The 20,653-nt window shown below is 39.5% G+C and overlaps 2 protein-coding genes across 2 annotated transcripts; both read left to right on the forward strand.

The window, feature by feature from the left end:
- The first annotated feature begins 626 nt into the window (after positions 1-626).
- On the forward strand, positions 627-6,468 carry LOC116263693 (uncharacterized). Its single transcript, XM_031643428.1, has 2 exons — positions 627-713; positions 6,067-6,468. Exons 1-2 carry the CDS (start codon positions 627-629, stop codon positions 6,466-6,468), a joined length of 489 nt encoding a protein of 162 aa, XP_031499288.1.
- Positions 6,469-14,450: 7,982 nt separating this feature from the next.
- Positions 14,451-15,200, forward strand: LOC116263694 (disease resistance protein RPP13-like). Its single transcript, XM_031643429.1, has one exon. It carries the CDS (start codon positions 14,451-14,453, stop codon positions 15,198-15,200), a length of 750 nt encoding a protein of 249 aa, XP_031499289.1.
- Positions 15,201-20,653: the final 5,453 nt, after the last annotated feature.

Below are 20,653 nucleotides of genomic sequence, written 5' to 3' on the forward strand. Positions count from 1 at the left end.
CAGATATTTCGAGATCGTTCTTGGGGTATTCTTGGATTATCACAAAATGCCTACATTGATAAGGTGCTTCAGCGATACGACATAAAAGAGTGCAAACCAGGAGATACTCTAGTTGCGAGAGGAGACAAGTTTAGTCTCAAACAGTGCCCTAAAAGTGAACTCGAATCTAAAGAAATGAAAATGATTCCCTATTCATCTGTTGTGGGAAGCTTTATGTATGCCCAGGTTTGTACTCGTCCAGATATTGCATTTATCGTTGGAATGTTAGACAGATACTTAAGTAATCCTGGTATGGATAATTGGAAAGTAGACAAAAAGGGTACTGAGGTACTTACAAAGAACAAAAGATTTCATACTCACATACAAGAAGTCAGACTAGTTGGAGATCATTGGGTATTCAGATTCTGACTTTGCTGGATGCCAAGACAGTAGCATAGCATGTTACGAGGCATCCAATCATGCTTTGTGGTTGCGAAATTTTGTCACGGGGCTGCGCATTATGAATGGTGTAGAAAGACTACTATAGTTATTGTGTGACAATAATTCAGCAGTCATGTACTCTACTAACAGCTGCAGTTTGTCAAAGTCGAAGCACATCGACATTAAGTTTTTTAGCCGTTAAAGAGATGATACAGAATGGTCAGGTGTCTTTAGAGCAGATTGAGACAAATTCTATGATTGCGGATCTGCTTACAAAGGGTTTAACTCCTAAGGTTTTTCACGAACATGTTGTTCATATGGGGGTTTTACCTTTGGATGTGCTGGTTTAGTAGGAGTTTGTATTTTGTTTGCCCTTATGTATAGACACATATTCAGTTTTCTACAGAATATAGTTTAAAGATCTTTGGTTCCATTATGTATTTATGTTTTTTATCTCTATAAGGTTTTAAAATTGGACCAGTTGTGAATAGACATGTTGTAATCACATTACATGTAATTCTCATGCTATACTTCCATATCAAATCTACGTCATTGATTGTGTTAACATTTGTGATCATTGAAGGTTTAGCTAATGTTAATATAGCAAAAGCCGCTTTGGTTCTGTGTTGATGTGATCATGGATGAGATTGGTGAAAATGACGTTTAATAAGATAGCAGTTATGAGCTCCTAAGGTTTTATGTAATGTCTGAATATATAAAGACATATTTGGCACAAGTGGGAGATTGTAAGGATCATTTGGTGGGTCGACATATGTCAATGAGGAATTTCAAACATTATGGCTGTTTTAATGTAAATATCCACTTAAGTGATTGCATTTTGGGATATTACGTCATTTTATATGATATGAGGTATTTTATAATGTATAGATACCTTTATGTAATTGGGGACTGTTTGATGGGTTGAATCCATAATTAACCTTGATATAAAACAGTAGTGGTCCCTGGGGTCGTGCAACGGTTGCTTGAAACATTGATTTCTAGGATTGTCTCTTCTCCATCTGAGAGAGACCGCACGTGCACCACACAGACCCTAGAAGATCTTACTGCGATCTACCGTTCGTTACTTCTGCTATAGTTAAGGTTTTGATTCAATGATTTAGCATGAACGTGATCCTGTTTAGGGCATATTCATTTTGTGTATGCATGAAGGAAATCTCCCAGCACTGTCTGCATCTTTGGACAATTTTCAAAACTCGCCTTCCTTCAGCATGGTATAGAAGTAAATGTTGATTCCCAGTTGGGCAAATTCTTCACGTCCAGTTTCTCAAGTGAAGGAAAGCTAGTAGGGAGCTGCTTCAAAATGTCAGGCTAAACAACTTCAACCTCTTTAAAGCTGGAAAGTGACCAATCGTGTTGAGCCCATCACACTCCAAAATCTCCAAGGACTTCAGCAAAGGCATGATCGGCAATTCACACAATGTTGGGCAGCCACTGACCTCCAATTCTTCCAATGATTTAATTCCTATCACTCTTACCCATGATGCGCAACCTTTCAGGCATAGCATCGGCAGTTTCCCATAATTGGTGTCCAAATACTACGTAGGCCCATCTCCTTTTTAACCACAAATTCCCAACCTCACTATTTTATGTGGAGGTTCCAAAGCCTCCAACAAACCCCTCTATTCAGAAGCATTACACTCGAAATAAAATTTCACCCCAATTAGCTCATGCTTCTCCTTAAGCTGTGCTTTCTTTGCGTCAATTTCTTTCACCCTTCCCCCACCCAAACCTTATATTGACAATTCCCCCTTTAGTTTAGTCAAGTCTTTTAGTCCAATAATATTGCTACCTCACGTCTTTCCTTTGTCATAACATACCATAAACCTATGCAAGGACCGCAAATTAGTAAGCTTCCCTAGGCCTTCTACTATAAATTTCAATGACCATGTCTTTTTCAGGCCAAGATACCTCAAGTTGCACAGTTCACCCATTTCCTTGGGCAACTCTTCAATTTTACTATGACTTAAATCCAATGTTTGCAAGGTATAGAGCTTGCCGATTGAACTGGGCAACCATCTCACATTAGAATAGCTTAGATCAAGATATTTTAGAAGTGAAAGAAATTCAAAGGAGTTCGGTAGCTCATCCATTTGATATGCAGTCAATGACAACACCCTCAACCACCTGAAATTGGTGAATTCCACCGAAGACCAGATTACACTCAACAATGTCCGCACCTTATTTGCTTCTCCCGATGCATTACGTTTGTGCACTTCTGCATTGTCTACATCAAGTAATGATAGATGGCAGGTGCACTTAGCAGTAGAGACGTGGCTATATTCCTCTCCACCTATATATGAGGCAAGGTCATGCAAAATGTCATGCAATTTGAGATTCTTATTATCGGTTTCTTCAATCATGAACCGATTTATCAAATCATTAATCCATTGGTTAGCAGTCACTTCCACATCAATGTCTTTCTTTTGGTAAATCAATCCATGCTCCGTCCATTGCATGACCAATCTATCCCTTTCTAGCTCAAAATCCTTTGGATAAATGCAGCAATATACAATACAACTCTTCAAATATTGTGGCAAGTCATCATAGCTCAGCATGAGACCAGGAAGAATGCTACCACATATTTCAGAGGATGATGATGAGGCAGGCATCTTCCATTCCCAAATCTGACTCTTCTCAACGCTTTCCCAGTCATCTTTCGTCATCCTTTTTGTATGCATTAAGGATCATACCATCTGGACAACAAGTGGCAACCCACCACACCTCTCCACTATTTTCACACCAATACTTTTCAAATTGTGACTCTCCAATTAACATTCTTGTTTAAATGCCACATGCAGAAACAAGCTCCAACTTTCATTGGAAGACATTTCTAGCAATGTATGCATTTTAGCACCAATCCCATGGGAGACTTCAACCTTTCTACTGGTGATCAAAATCTTGCTCCCCTTTGCACAACCCAACAGGATGCCCTCTACCTCTCCCCCTCATTAATCCAATTCCCATACATCATCTAAGACCAATAAGAACTTGCACTTTGATAGCTCACTCTGTAATTGTGTACACAAACCAGGGAAGGAAGTACTATCCTTAAGGGGTTCTCCTTGTGATTCCTTGCATACTTCCTTTAGTATCTTTTGCAGCAAACCCATGCGATTTGGCTTCTCTGAAGCACAAACCCACCAGCTGCGGTTCCCAAACTGTTCTTTGATTTCATTAAATACCATTTTTGCATGATTTGTTTTCCCAATCCCGCCTTGACCTACAATGGATACAATAGAAACACCACCTTTTCCTGACACACTACTCTCTGTAAAACCATCGAACAAGAGTTCTTTTACTTTCTCTTTATCATCTGCCCTACCCATGGGTGGTTTTGCAGTACCTATGAGATGGGTTGTCTCTCAAGGATTGTCATGTTCACCACCAATAGGATTCTCACTCTTAACTTTTGGTGTTGTGTTGAACAAATCCACCATTTCCTTACGTTGTTCTATTTCATTAAGCCATTGGTTGATCTTTTGAATTTCATTCCCAAGTTTGTGAGAAGCAGACATATGTTCCTTAAAGCAAGAGCACAATGTGATCCATGGCTTTCTTACCTTGTTCCATGAAGTTATAGAACTCTTTTCTCTTTTCCTGAGCTCAATTATGGTTTCATATCCTTCGATGATGTCCTGGGAATCATAGAAAACGTCCTTCAGCTGTGCCTCCAGATCTCTGTTGTGCTCGTTCCTGAAAAATGGCCTGTCAAATGAATTTTAAAATCCTACTTCCAAAACTAAAATTTTAAAACCTAAGCTTATGTCCTCGTCCACATCGAGGATGGGCTTGTGGAACAGTCTTGTATTTTTCACCTCCAAGATGGGCCAATGTCTATGTGAGATCAAATTTGATTATCCGTGGAGAGAAATAGAGTGAAGCAAGAGTACACATGCATTTTGATGCATACATGCACTCACTCCATGAATGCATCCACTCATATTCACTAAAATCTAAGCGAATCAAGTCGGAGTATGGTTAAGTCATACTATGACAAAAACTTGAGCACTTGCTTATTTTGTCAAAGAAGCACAAAATTTTCAAAATGGTTATAAAACCCAAACTTTCAAAATCAATTTCAGAACGATTGCATTGGATTTTTCTCAAAATCAAACCGATTTTCAAATCCAAAAATCTACTCATGTAAATTTTCATAACCTTCACTAAAATTCAAAAAAAAAATTAAATTTCAATTTTTCCAATCAAGAAAATTATCCTAAAACTGGGCTTGGACTCTCAATTTCCAATTTTCTAATCTCATTTTAAGATGAAAACAAACCAAAAAAATAAATCTCTCAAAATACCAAAACTAGATTCAAATATCAAAATCTTAAACCCAAAGATGTTTTCAAAAATTCTGAATTGGTCGAGTTCCAACCATTCAAACCCAAAATTTCAATCTCAATGATCTGATTCTCAAAAAACTCAGCTATCCAATTTTTCCAAATTCAATTTTGGCCTCCAAACTGAATTCTGGTTGCAAGGCTTCCACGAATTTTAAAGTCAAATTTCAAATCCTAAAATCCAAACTATCTTTGAAAATCTAAAGTCTAGCCCAAATTCTCAATTTTCAATTCCAAGATCCTAGTTTCATAAACAAAGCTTCAATTACCCATTCCCAATTCAATTTAAAATCCAATATTCCAATTCTTACACTTGCATGTAGAAAAAGGACAACTTGTCAAGCTTGAGAAAAGGAGCCCTTCGATCGATTACCCTTGTTAATGGTGGTAGGGGTGGGTCCCTTTCTCTTCCAATCTATTTTCAAGCAAAACTTGATTTTTGCTACTTCACATGCAAACTTCTCAGCCCGCACCAGGGGAAGTGGCGTGCGTACAATAAACTCATAGGTATGTTCAACCCAATTTCCAGAAATATATTTTCGGAAACATATTTCCAGTGGGAGAGGTGGAAATATTTTTCCAGGTTTTTTTTTGCCCGTTTCTCTTTGTGTCAAGCTCCTCTTTGTCTTCCTCTTCTCCTATTCATCCTCCGCCGCTGCCTGATGCTATGACGTTCCTCTTCTGAAAACCTTCAGTTGCTTCTCCACTCTCCAGCACTGTGACGTCTTCAGCCGTCCACCGCGGCTTTCTTCGCTCTCCCCTACGGCGATGCCATTGCTCCTTCGTTTTTTCTTTCCCCCCACCGGTTCCACGGCGAGAACCTGCATTTCTCTTTTCTCTCTGCCCCATCGCCTCCATCTGCCTTTTCGTTGGGGCATCCTGCACAGAGGAAAAAGGGGAGGAGGGGAGTGGACGGCTTTCATCACCATGTTTCATCCTGCAGGCAGCTGTAAGACGTTGTTGGATGAACAGGAGGGCTGATTCTTCCTCCCTCAGCACGCTACCGACATTTTCTCCCGCATCGATCAGCCATTTCAGGTGTGGATATCTATTTTGATATTCTCCCTCAGCATGCTCTCCCTCTCCCTCTCTGTCTCTCTCTTTCTCTCTGTTACTGGTGATCGCTGAATGAGGGAATTTTTATAGCCTTAGGTTTGATTTTTTATGCCGCACTAGGTCGAGTTTTTTTTATATATTTTCGTTTTGATTTAATAAAATCCCAATGCAATCACTTGATTCTTTTTCTCCAGTAGTTCGGGATCTGATATTGTGTTATCTGCAGATTGTTGAGAATATTCAAGATGCCACTTTTCTTGTGTGCCTGTACTCTAGCACAAAAGGTGTAGCAATGAGGTTAGAGAGAGAGTTGGTGGGAGTAGAAGAACAGAATTGGTCGAAGATGAAGAGTTCTCTGAAGCAGAAGGTGCCAGATGGAATGATTCTGGTGGAGGATCTCAAGGAAATCAAGAAGGAAGCAGAGGACAGCACAAGTAAATGCTCCAAATTATGGGGCTTGTTGATGCAGGAGAAAGGAATAGATCTTGGTGCATGTTACATCCTCAAGACTTCCAGGATTTGCTCTGCTTTCGGGTTGTGCACCCACTTTTGCCTGATTAGGGCACAGTGTCATGGCGACGCAGCTGAAGTTCAGCTAAGAAATTCATGGCTCAACATGGATTTCTAAGATTATCCCAGAAGATTTGGAGGTCCATTCTTTTGTAAAACAATTGATTTGTATATAGAACAGGGGAAATTTTTGATGCAGGATACTGCTTTGACATTCAAAGTATTTAGAACAAGCTGAAACACAAATTGGTGATAAGAACACGATGTCATGATATCAAAGTCGCTTGCAAAACTTTGTCAGTAAATTTTTTTGACAGCAGGAATCCAGCATCTCATTTTTATACGGCATAGACCCTAATGCAAAGGTTGCTATGAATAAACACGAAATGGCATATGATACAAGATTTGAATCTGGAAATATATTTATTTTTCAACAAACTCAGAAATATATTTCTGGAAATATATTTCTCAGTCATCAGACACACATCAAAATGGGAATCGTAAATGTTTTTCTCATTCCTTTTTTTCCAAGAAATATATTTCTAGAATATATTTTCAATTCCAGATTTCCAACCCATCAAACGCTACCTAAAGAAATGCAAAAAATATTCCAAAAAATTCCACATGAGAATCGAAGACGGCAAAGAAATGAAGAGTCTCAAGATGATTGGAGAAGGCAATAAAAGAGAGAAGCCCCAAAAAGAAAAACATGAAAAAATCCAGAACTCTCTACCATGTCTGGAACTCGACACAAGGAGTATCTTCGAATTTGCTCTGGATTCTGCCCCCACATTCACATGGTCGAAACTCAAGTTAGAGTATCGCTGATTTTTCGACGAGTCCAAGCTGAACTCGTCCTTCCCGATTTTCTGATCTCCAATCGAAGTGCTGGTATCTAGGCCTTAAAAAAATGCATAAAAAATTTTGCATGTAATTTTTTACAAAAATTCATATATCTTATATACAAATTTGAAAAATTATATATTTGCAGCCGTTAAATTTTTGAAACTATAATTTGACCCCTCATGAAAAATTCCTGACTCACACCTACTGGTATATTCAATGACAACAAAGAAATCAGGAGAAGACAAATGAGAAAGGAAAAAAACAGTCGGTAAAGTCACGAAGAGAGAGCATGAGAAAAGAAAAGTGGAAGGGCGAGAGTGTGCATAGTGGGTACTTAAAAGGGTGGTGTTGATTAAAAGTCTGTACCATTGAATAGTGTTACCCATACAGATTTGTATTCTAAGTATAGTTTGATCATATGAACCTTTAACTGGTAACTTCTTTCCAGAAAATTGTCTAGGGGAATCACTTGAATGGAAAACATTGTCTCCATTCTAATTGTGAGACGTGTGATCAGGGGTGGAGCTAAGAACTGTTTGTAATAGAGGCCAAACTAACAGGGTTCAAAATAGAATTTTTTAAATTTTTTTATATATATTGAACAAACTTTTTCAGATTTACATATAGATTTTTAATGTTTTTAAAATCTGAGAGGGGGGGGGGAGCTAAGGCCCTTGCTGCCCCCCCCCCTTCCCTCTGACTTTGTGTGTGATGGAATGGAATGAAGATGTTAGGATGGGTGTTCCATGTTTGATGAAAGAAAATGGGTTGGTACTGGGACGCACCGCCCCCTCCACCCCCACCGAAAAAAAAAAACTCCGTGATTCAAAAAATGTAAAAATTTATATGTATATTTGGAAAATTTTAGTTTAATCGAAGTGAAAATTTTGAAAGAAATTCAATTTTGGCACTTGTTAAATTTTTGAAACTATAGTTTGGCTCTTGCAATAAAACATTTGTGGCTCCACCTCTAGTTTGATATTGGTTAATATTTTCCTGCTCAGTAGAGACACAGCAGGATACGTTGTTCTTTTTTTTGTTTGGGAGGCCATGGCAACAACGAGAAACTGAGGTGCTTGTGATGTTCTTGTTCCCCCAAGCTCAAGTCCTTGGTGGACATCCTTCACCCAAGAAATGCATTTACAGCAATTTAGAGGCTCTCAAAGCCTGAGAAAGGTTATTGGAACATAGACAAATTGATTTTCTACTTCAAATAAGATGTATTTGGAGTAAATTGTCAAGCGCTTTACAAGGTGAAGAGTACAAAAGGTAAAGTGCAAGTATATATCAATTGTTATAATAGTTTGTTGTATCTTGTCATGGAACCTTCTGTATGTTTTTAACTTACTGAAGTGTAGAGACCCTAAAAGCAATGGAAAGTTTAACCTTCGGATTGTGGTGCTCATCAAATTGTGGCTACAACTTATATTGATGACTTTGCAATTTTTACTGATGCATTCCTCCCATGAGTAAAACTATTATTTTTTTGTAGTGTTAATCATGTTTTCCGTTGTAAAGAAAACAAGGAAAAGAATAAAACTGAACCATTAAGCTGCCATCTTAGACATTTCAGAACTAAAAATAAACACTAAAGATCAAATCCCCAGCAGCTGAACTTTGGAGCGGTAAACAAACAGAACGATTTGTTGACAAAGCAAAAGATCTCTCTCTCTCTCTCCTCCCCCCCCCCCAAGCAGTAATTAAAGTATAAGCTCTATTCCGTGAGGAAAACTACAAATCAAGTGAAGAACAAGAGCACAAATTGAATGTAAAAAAACAAAAAATGTTCAAATGAAAGCAAAATAAATTTAGGGTTTTCAATTAATTATAATCTTCACCCGCTCCAAATAAACTACCTGTTCATTTAAATAGAGCTTCCTACCTAATTGGATATTGGATTCATTCTAAAATCTGACCCGTGTGAACCTGCGTCATTGATCCATTCTACAATCAGATCTGAGTGCACTGCTGGTGTCACTCTTTCTATATATAAGGAAAGTTGGTGAAAAGCAGACCACATGGGTAAGAAACATAAACTAGACCTATTAAAATTAATTGTTAAAATATTTTTTGGGCAATCTAACCTCATAGATATGATCTTAAGAGTAATTTGATGAGAAACATATATTAAGTTAATCATTTTCTTATTTAAATAAATTTTTTAATAATAAAAATATAAACGACTCTTATAGCACAGGCTTTTTGACTTTGCACTGGGGCACGGACATAAGAGTTGGATCTAGTTTGCACTTTTATTGCATTCACATGTTTGAATATGTGTCGTGTATTTTCATTGGATCAAAATCATATCTATATCCATTACTAGAGAGAGAGGTGTAGAAGCAGAGTAGAACGTAAGCACTTACAGTAAACATGGCACAAGCACAATATTTTCGCATGAACATGCTATCATTTGACTCGATTAACTATTAACCCATTTGACTGTGTGTATGTGCATGAGGCTGTGTTTGAGAGGCCGAAGCATCTTGACAGTTGGAGAAATCCATACATGTACACTTGCACACAGACACACAAACACAACAGGCTTTCACCAGATGATGTGCCATATGCTCAAACCCAACATCTAACGAAATTTTGGTTTTTGGCTGGTGGACACTTTGGTATAAATTCATTTCATAACTGTCATTTTTGCATTAGTTTATAGGATAGGCCGAAGCCACAGATGTACCAAATCTTTTGTGGTATCCTTGAGTACATAATCGGCCCTCAATAGCCAAATAAAGTACCCATCTGGCTCCGATAGGAGTTTGGTTTTTCCATGTTTGAGGACATCAAGGCTCCTCAGTCTTCCTTACTCGCACCCGATTATAGATCTCAGCTCTGGTCATCTTCCTTACTCACATAGTTGGTTTACTCTTTGTGCTCATTCGGAGGGTTTAGTCAACCCTTTATTTTTCTGATTGTGAAAATTAGCATTTGTGTAATGCTAACCTTCCCCTGTATAGGTGATTTTGTTTAAATAAGGGTAAGGGGCTAACCCCCATAAAGCTGTTACTGCTAATGGATTTGTTTTTACCTGTCCTAATTCAAGAATATGCATGTTGAATCCATTTTCATGCTGATATGAATCCAATCCATTTCCAGTGGGTGTGGTGTCTCTCCCTACTGGAGGAATTGCAACTGGAAGGTTTCACTGGGGACATCACCTTGGGAGGCTGCGGGAAATGCCACCCGAAACTAAGACACCAATGCCTTTCTGACCTCCCCAATTTCAAGTCTCTGGCGGATTTCAATAATATTTCTCTCCAACAAAATGATGCAATAGCAACGACATGTCCCAGGGATGCAAAGGAACAGATCGCCTGCCTCTCCAAAATTAAATTGTTGGCAATTGACAGCTGTTATGCACTCCACCCACGGCCAGAGTTAATGGACTGTTCCTGACATGCAATCTGTTTTCTCATGTGAAGGCTGTCGACATGGATGAACCTAGCACAGGATTAGATTGTGAACCATGCAAAACAAGAAGGAGATGGTGATGGCCAGCATAGATTCATGTAGGTGATGTCAATTTAGTGAAGGAAGGAGCATGATTTCGGCATCTGCTGTTTGTGGTGTAAAGATTTTTCATATTCTAGATTGTATCAAATTTTATAAAGATAATCATGCAAAACAGATTGTAGCAACTTCTATCTTTGTATCAAAATTTATAAAGATAATCATGCAAAACAGATTCTAGCAATTTTAGAATATAGGTGGAGAACACAGTGGGAATGTGATTCAATCACATGAACTGATTCAACCAACTAACAGTAATGTGTGATAAGGTTTGTTACTCCTATAGAAATGTTTGCTCTTAGACTCTCGAGAAGTGAGAGCTTTCTCCTTAAAAAAAAATGCTTGATAACCAACTATCTACACATGTTTAATGGGTGGACTATTGGTGATGTAAGTTACACTGCAAGGTTCGGTGGCATTGAAACAGACATCTTGGATATACATACTCATTCATGCATGTCTATTGACATCTTGGCCTTGAATTTTCCATTTATATGAGATATGATGCCTGTGGCTCATGTTGCAGAACTTGTTTGGCTAGCTGGCATTGTGGGCTCAAAATGTCTGGAGTTGAACAGTATATTCCTAAAATCAAGAACTTCAAAATTAATGTGGGGGAATGAGGTGAACGACTAGTTGTTTTCAGCTATATATAGAAAGTGAAATTTTACCATCTATTATTGTTTTGGGATTTAAACCTTGTTGTGCCATTAATGTTGAACATAGAAGAAGTTTAAGATACATAGAGAGTGAAAAAAGTTGAGGGGTGTCATGTCAACATGAAAAGTGCTTGGCAAAGAGTAACATGGCAGCCATGTGCAAAAGCAGAGGCAATATTTCTTGTCAAACATGGCAAACATGAGGGTCCTTGTCATCCATCCAGAACTTCTTGGTGGTTGGGGCCCCTGAGGCAATATTTCTTTGGTGAAGGAATCTCATTCCTCATGGGTGGACTCTTTTTTTGTCAGTCAATTGTCTCCTTTCTCTCTCTCTCGCACACACACACACACATACACAGATGCATGTGTGCTTGCACATTGACACATACATAGTAAAGCAGAAAAAAAGAAACTAGGCAATGTCAGTTGGAATTTTGAATAAGTAGATAGAAAATACTGCAGTTGCTGCTTCACGCCATGCATTTGTTGTTAAGCTGAGCAAACTAGTTCCATAGATTGCACACGCAGACAAAACATGGAAATTAGGCAATGTTCCAGCAATAAAAGGAGGATATGTCACCAAGTCAGTTGAAGTTACCATATGGAATGAACACACACACACACACATAGAGAGAGAGAGAAAGAAGGGCTAAAGGGGCTTCTTCCTCAATGAATGAGCAATGCAATCTTTTAGTGCTTAAAGACAGTTAAAGCACCTTGCAGCCATTCTTTTGGCTCTAGCGTAAATAAAATTATTCTCTTATCACTGTCTTTTTTACTGCTCGATGCTTTTGATTAAATTCATTTCGTAACTGTCTTTTTTTTTTGCTTTAGTTTGTATGAATACCCTTTGTCTATCATAAAGAAAATGTTGTTCTTGTAACTTTGTCTCTTTTGCTGGTGGATATTATGGATTAAATTCATATAACTGCCTTTTTTGCTTTAGCTTATACGAATATTCTTGGCCTATCCTAATGAAAATGATGCTGAGAAGGAAGGGTTAAATGGGCGTCTTCCTCAATGAATGAGCAATGCAATCTTTTAGTGCTTAAAGCCAGTTCGAGCACCTTGCAGCCATTCTTTTGGGTCTATCAAAAATAAAGTTATTCACTTATCACTGTCTTTTTGACTGCTGGATGCTTTAGATTAAATTCATTTCATAGCTGTCCTTTTTTTTGCTTTAGTTTGTACGAATACCCTTTGTCTCTCGTAAAGAAAATGTTGTTCTCGTCACTTTGTCTATTTTACAGATAGATATTATGGATTAAATTCATGTCAGAACTGCCTTTTTTTTTGCTTTAGTGCCCTTGGTCTATCCTAATTAAAATGATGCTCTTGTCACCTCTTAGATTGAGCCTGTCGATTCCTCCCGTGAAGAGTTGGCTCCCAAAGAGCCATGAACTCATGATCACCACATGGGTGCTCTCTAGTTTCCTTTTAAAAAAAAAGAGGCAGAAAGGCAACCATGTGCATGGTGTCCTTTTCTTCGTTTTCTTTTCTCCTTTCTTTAATGGACAGGTAGATTGGATGCTCCATTTTCAAATGGGTTGGTTTCCCTCCATGATGAACAGAATGTCATTCATAGAGTGAGTGGGAGTTTTTGAGTTCACCCATCAACATCATTGAATCCAAATCATTTTGGCTATGAAACTAAAAGACCACATTGTACTACCTCTACCACTTAAATATTCTAAGTGTCACCCACTCAAGGACTGCCTACCTCATTGATGCCCACTTCGAGCTAGGCTTTTTTTTTTGGCTTAGTTAATTGACAGAAAATGGTTTCTTATTTTACAAGACAGGTTGGATCATGGTAGTTTTTGAACCTCCAAAATTGAGGAACTCTGACACCAGCCATTTCGAAAATTCTGACTTCCTGTTTGTGATTAAGCAATTCCATAACTTGCCAATTAGATAAAAGGTAAAAACTCTCACACCATTTTCCTTTGGCCGTAAGCGCTGCTTCGAGGCCTAAGTGGAAAGCAGGATTCTATGACCTGGTTTCCATCAGGGCCGGTTTGATGGGCAGGAAATATTTCCTGTAGCCATGTAAATAAAATTTAAAGATTTGAAAATTTTTCTTGCCCATCAAAACCAAAAAGACGCCAAAATTGAAGCCATTGACTGGTAGAGCATGCGCCGTATGGTTGGTTGAGTGTCACCCACTTGTTTTTCTTCGCCAAAGCAAAAGTTGGCAGTCAAAGTCCCCCCACCCAGAGTGGGTGACGTGCGACAGCACCGCCACTTCTGCAAGGTTGATGGTGTTCCCTCATGGAACGAACAAATTGTACTTCTACTAAACGGTCAGGTCACAAAACTTGATGGGCTAAATAAAATTTTGGATGTTGAAAAAAAAAATCATGCATCCAAAGAGAAGTCCGACAAACGTGAGAAACAGGAACTGTAGGTGATGTAGGAGTTTGTGGTTTGGGAATTTTTCCAGATTTATTTAGCACCAATCATGGACCTTTCCAGCCTGTAGAGCACTTCCTTCGTTTTCCTTCTCCTTTCAAGATTTAAGAAGTAGTGGACCTAAATTTGTTTGGCCTTCCTTCGTCTTCCTCTCTATCCATTTTAAGATTTCCCGTTCTCTTCCTCTGCTAGCTCTTTCTTCTACGAAGATAAAAACAGAGAAGGAGATGACAACAGTAATCGACACCCTTGTGCAAACACCTATTTCTATTCTGTTGGGGGATGTAACCAGCTTGTTGAAAGAAAAAGTAGACCACATCTTGAATGCCAAAGACGATCTCGAGGTTCTCAAAGAGAAGCTGAGATGCTTTGAGAAGGCCCTAAAAGTCCTAGATCAGAAGCCCTTTTTCAGCATTGAGTGCAATAGAGATGTGAAGGGAGAGCTGAATGATGTTTTCTATGATGCCCAGGACATCATCGAAGGATACCAAACCACAATCGCACTTTGCAAAAGGGAAAAGCGTTCTATAACTTCATGGAACAAGGTAAGGAAGCCCTGGACCACTCTGTGTTCTTGATTTAAGGAACATGTATCTGTTTCCAACAAACTTGCAGATAAAATATCAACCAAAATCTTGATGAAATAAAAGAAAATAATAAGATGATGGCAGATGTGTTTGGAAGAGATATTGGTGGTGAGGGTCTTGTTCATGGTGAACATGACAACCCCCGAGAGACAACCCATCACATGGGTGTACAACCACCCACAGGAAAGGAGGATGATAAAAAGGTGATAGTAGAAAAGCTTTTGTTGAATGACTCTACAGAGAGAAGTAAGACACAAAAGGGTGGTGTTTCTATTATTTCTATTGTAGGAAAAGGTGGAATTGGCAAAACAGCTCTTGCAAAAATGGTCTTTAAAGAACTCAAAGAACATTTTGGGAAACGTCTAACGGAAGTATGCAAGGGATCTGGAGAAAACCCTGATTGTTCCTTGAGTGAGTTGTGCACACAATTACGGAACGAGCTCTCAAAGGGAAAATTTTTGTTGGTCCTAGATGATGTGTGGGAACTGAAATCGTGGGAGGAAGAGGTAGAGGGAACATTGATGATGGGTGTAACGGGGTGCAATATTTTGATGACCAGTAGAAACAAAAATGTATCGTATGGGATGCGTGCTTCTTATATGCATGAATTACGAGAATTTAGTTTTGACCAAAGCTGGGAGTTGTTTCTAAAGGAGGCATTAAGAAAACGCCAAATAGAAGAAGATTTGGTGATGCACAAGATCAGAGATGTTGGAGAGAGAATAGTAAGGGAGTGTGGGGTGTTGCCGCTTGTGATTAAGATGGTAGGGGTCGATGATGCATACCAAGAAAATGCATACAGAAGATTGGAAATTCGTCGAGGGTAGTAAGATATGGGAATGGGAGATGCCTGCAGCTGACATTGGGGGCAAAATTCTTCCAGGTCTCATGCTGAGCTAGGATGACTTGCCACATTATTTGAAGGGTTGTTTTGTTTATTGCTGCATTTATCCAAAGGATTATGAAATTAAAAGGGATACATTGATAAGGCAGTGGGTGGCGCATGGATTGATTGAGGAAAATGACGACAAAGATGTGGAAGTGACAGCAAACCAATATATTAAAGATCTGATGAACCGATGCTTGATTGAAGAAACCCATAGTAGATTTTTTGAGGGCACTTGTCTGAAGTTGCATGACCTTGCCCTATATATTGGTGGCAAGGAATATATCCATGCCTCTGAGCACACCCGCCATCTGTCATTATTTGGTATCAACGATGCAGAAGTGCACAAGCATAATGCCTCGGAAGCAGCAAATAAGTTGCGCACATTGTTGGGACCATGCAGAATTGCCGTTGATCCATATTAAGGACTTAACCAATTTCAAATGGTGGAGGGTGTCGTCATTGCCATGTTTAATGGATGAGCATCCAAAGTCCATTGAAGACTTTTCACTTCTAAAATGTCTCAATCTAAGCTGGTCTAATGTGGGATGGTTGCCCAGTTCAATCGGCAGACTCTGTAACTTGCTAACGTTGGATTTAAGTTACAGTCAAATCGAAGAATTGCCCAAGGAAATGGGCAAACTGTGCAACTTAAGGCATCTTGGCCTGAAAGATACAGAGAAATTGCAATTTGTAGCCGAAGGACTAGGGAAGCTTACTAATTTATGGACCTTGCATAGGTTTATGGTATGCGATGACAAAGGGAAGACAAGAGGTTGCAATATTAATGAACTGAAAGAGTTGAACAAACTGAAGGGGGAATTGTTGATTGAAGGTTTGCGGGGAGGAAGGGTGAAAGTGATCGATGCAAGGAACGTACATCTTAAGGAGAGGCATGAGCTAATTGGTGTGGAATTGGACTTCAAGGTGGGAGACAATGACACAGTGGATAGTGCTTCTGAAGAGAGGGGTCTGCTGGAGGCTTTGGTACCTCCACATTGCATAGAGAGGTTGGGAATCTGTGGTTATAAAGGAGACGGGCCTGCGTGGTATTTGGCCACCAACTATGTGGAGCTGCGGATGGTACGCCTAGAATCTTGCCCATCATGGGCAACAGTGATAGGAATTAAATCATTGGAAGAATTGAAGGTCAAGTACTGCCCAACATTGTATGAACTGCCGAGGATGCCTTTGCTGAAGTCCTTGAAGATTTGGGAGTGTGATGGGCTTCACACGATTGGTGACTTGCCGGCATTGGAGTCGTTGGATGTGAACAGATGTAAAAAGCGGAAGACTCTCGCTAACATGCCTTCACTGAAGTCCTTGAATATTAGGAAGTGTGATGGGCTCAACACTATTGGTGATTGGTCTGCCCTCAAGTGGTTGACAGTGGATGAATGTGAAAGGCTGAAGACTCTCGCTAACATGCCTGCGTTGGAGTTGTTGGAGGTGAAGGGATGTGGTAGGGTAGAGCAAGTAGCTGATGATCACATGCCAGCTTTAAAGGGGTTGTGGTCATCTGACCTGAACATTTTGAAGCAGCTCCCTACTCACCTTCCTTCACTTGAGGAACTGCACGTGAAGCATTTGCCCAACTGGGAATCAACATTTACTTCTATGCCATGCTTAAGAAGGGCATTTTTTAACAATTGTCCGAAGATGCAGACAGAAGGCTTGATTTATGCTCTATCGGAGCGGGTGGGGCATGAGGGTCAAGCGACTCAGCTCCAAAGACTGTCAGTGTTAAAGTGCAAATGTGCAAGATTGGGATGGAAATTGCTTGAGCAACTGCCGAACCTCATTGAGTTGCATTTGGATCCAGAATCAGCAGTGCTACTGTCATCACAGGTCTCGACATTTCTACCCTCCCTTAAATATCTGTATTTGGGAGACAACAATGTGGATGAGGAGGTCAAATGGGGAAGATTGCCTCAGTGGGTATGGAGTCTCTCCCAACTGGAGCTATTGCACCTAGTTGGTTTCACCGAGGATATCAGCTTGGGAGGCCACTGGCAATGCCTCCCGAAACTGAGATGGCTAAGGATTTATGACTTCCCCAATCTGAAGTCTGTAGTGGACGTGAATAACATGACTCCCCAACAAAATGAAACAACATGTCCTACTGATGCAAAGCAACAGATTGCCTGCTTCTCGAAGCTTGAACATTTAGCTACTTCTGGATGTCCAGCAGTCCATCTGCCGCAGGAGTTAAGGGACCATCTTGGGGGAAGGTTAAACGATAGGTGATGATTAGTGTTGCTATATCATGTTACTGAACCTTTTCTGTTCATTTTAAATTGCTTGAAATTGTAACAATTTGTTTTGGATAAATTGTTACTAATTTTACTGAACCTTCAATGGTTGTGGATTGACTCATGTCCAGCACTCCATCTGCCACAGAAGTTGAGTGACCATCTTGGGGGAAAGATTACACATATATAGACATATATAGATAATGTTACTGAAAATCGATGAAAAATGGTAATTAATTATTTCTGTTAAATGTGTTTCCATTTCGTTTCCTCTCTTTCTCTCTCTCCCTCTCCCTCTCCCTCTTGTTTGATTTGGGTCCAGTAAATTGATGTATTGTTCAACCGAACTGGCGTACCTTTTATGCATCAACAGAGTCTCGTCTATCTGTTTTAAATTACTCAAAATGTAGACCATCTCTCTCATTTGATTCTTTTTTGTAATTGAAAACAAATATCAATTATGTGAATACCAGCAAGTACGATGTATAAATGATAAATGTGGTGCTGTTTGGCCCAAATAGAAGGCAATGTTTTTTGGCTTGAATTGGTACAGATACTAAAAATTGGGATTGGTCATTATTTGAGCGACCATCAAAGTTTTGTTTTTTCATATTTAGGCCATTAATATGCATTTAATCATGTTCACAAATTTAAAACACATACCCACAATCTGAAAAATGTGCCTACATTCTTAACTCTTAAGAAGATGCATTAGCTAGCACTATACACATTTCTTCAAAATTATATGAGATGTTTGAAAAAAATATATGGAAACTGCATTTTATAGTGTGTTTTTTTTTTTTTTAATTCGGGTGGATATTATAAAGCATTGAAATTATAAAACTTTTGCAAAGTGTGAGGTTCCAAGAAATCATGCCAAGATGTCCATACGAGGCTTTTGGTGTCGGTTGTTTTATAAGGAAGCAGGCCCTGCTGGGTCACTTGTTTCTCAGCAATTTACTTGATTACACCATGGCAAAAAACACTATTGACAGTAGAGTGGGTGATTACCTTTTTATTTGCATTTTCCACAATACATGCCTTTTATGGCAAATATAATGTGCCATTGGAAACATTTCCATGACAGGTTTTTTTTTTTTTAACTGCAGCTAGAGCATGTGATTTAAGTAGCTTAAAGTGGAATTTCTAAACCGCCATGGTTGATTTGTCATGGCAGAGAAAGACGTCAGTGAATGCTTTTTTTTGTTTAAATAATATTCTTTAATAATGAAAAATAAATGGCTCTTATAACGTCAAAATTTTGAGTGTAGAAAGATCTTTTTTCTTCTTAACAAAAATCACTTCTACTAAGACATGATTTACATTAAATTAGTATTTAAAAACACATTAGGAGGTCCACATTTTGTTTAAAATACTGTTTATCATTAATTTAAAAGGTCAGGATTTTGTACTTAGACTGAAGACTATCGCTAAAGTGCCTGCCTTGGAGTTGTTTGAGGTGAAAGATTGTGGCAGCCTTCAGCAATTAGATGACATGATGCTCTTAAGTGAAAAACTGTGGCAGTCTCCAGCAATTAGTTGACATGTTTGCTCTAAGACTCAATGCAAGCAAAAGAAGTACATTGCAAAAGAAAAACACTATATAGACTCTAGACATAGCGGAACAGGCTTCCCCCTTCAAGTCATGTGCCGTCCTCGGTGCAAGCTACTTCATAATAGGCCTTGACTTCCAGCGTGACACTGCTTCATGCAGAATGCATACTCCCAAGATGGGTTCTGCTCACCTATCCACTTCACTTGATACTTCTTCGACTCTCCTAGAAAGTTCATCTTGTGCCGAAGAATTTCTTCCATCTGACGGTTCGCTGCTCGCTTGATTGACGGGGCTTGCTGCACGATCAGGTCTCGTTCTTGGATGCTTCTATTTGGGTCTTCCTCAGCAAAGTAGAAGAGCTTCAGGTTATAAACATGGAACACTGAATGCATCTTAAAGTCCGGCGACAAGTCTAACTTGTAGGCTAGCTTCCCGATCCTCTTCAGCAATATAAAGGGTCCTTCATACTTCCAAATCAATGACTTGTGTCGGCCACGGAAGATGCCCGTCCGGTCTGGATAAAGTTTCATGAGGATTTGATCGCCCACTCTGAATTTCATTGGCCTTCGACTCTGATCTACAAATTTCTTCATCTTCTAGGTGGCCTTGTGTAAGAACGCCATAGCCAACTCCGTCTGTTCCTGCCAGTCGTGGACAAACTGGTAGACGAAAGTAGGTAGTCCTTTCTCTTGACCTGCAAGGGTATGAGGCATCAACGGCTACTGTCCAGTGGCTATCTTGAATGGACTATGTCCAGAAGACTCGCTCTTCTACAAATTGTAACAAAATTGAGCTACATCAAGTAACTTCACCCAATTCTTCTGACTGGCGCTGACATAGTGGCGAAGGTATGTTTCCAGTCATCCGTTGATCCATTCAGTTTGGTCGTCAGTCTATGGGTGAAAACTCGTTGAGAATAATAAATCTGAACCCAACAAACTAAACACCTCGTGCCAAAACTTTCCTGTGAAGCAGGCGTTACGATCACTGACAATGTTTTTTGTCATGCCCCAGTGCCTTACTATATGTTTCACAAACAGCTCTACCGTCTTATCCGCGGGACATTCCTTAGAGGCTGGAATAAAGGTCACATACTTTAAAAATATATCCACAACTACAAACATGGAGCTGAAGCTGTCAACTTTGGGTAAGTTGATGATAAAGTTCATAGAGAGGCACTCCCATGGATGCTCTGGAATAGAAGGAACCTCCAAGAAACCGGCAGTCTTCTGATTTGTCCCCTTGTGTTGCTAGCAGATCAAGCAAGTCTTCACATAGGCCTCGACGTCGTCTCGCATTTGTGGCCAGTAATAGCCACATTCAAGGAGAGCCAACATCTGCTCATGGCCAGGATGGTCTGCTCACAATGAGTCATGACACTCCTTCAACAGCTCTTGCCGAAGGTTTCCCCATCTAGGCACGAACACATGTTCGCCCTTCGAAATCAAAAGTCCATCATGTAAGCCGAATCGTCGTGTCTTTCCCGCCACAACTGCCTCAACCAAGTGCTTGGGCACAGGGTCCTACGTCATGCCTTCTCGAATCCGCTCCAGAAGAGCACTCTCCAGCTGTGCTTCGGATGATGTC

Source organism: Nymphaea colorata, chromosome 11 (genome assembly GCF_008831285.2).
Source record: "Nymphaea colorata isolate Beijing-Zhang1983 chromosome 11, ASM883128v2, whole genome shotgun sequence".
Taxonomy (NCBI): domain Eukaryota; kingdom Viridiplantae; phylum Streptophyta; class Magnoliopsida; order Nymphaeales; family Nymphaeaceae; genus Nymphaea; species Nymphaea colorata.

Coding starts and splice junctions, on each gene's coding strand:
- LOC116263693 (XM_031643428.1), top strand. CDS start 627: ATGATACAGAATGGTCAGGTGTCTTTAGAGCAGATTGAGACAAATTCT. Junction 714..6,066: donor CAAAGGGTTTAACTCCTAAG/GTTTTTCACGAA, acceptor TGTTATCTGCAG/ATTGTTGAGAATATTCAAGA.
- LOC116263694 (XM_031643429.1), top strand. CDS start 14,451: ATGGCAGATGTGTTTGGAAGAGATATTGGTGGTGAGGGTCTTGTTCAT.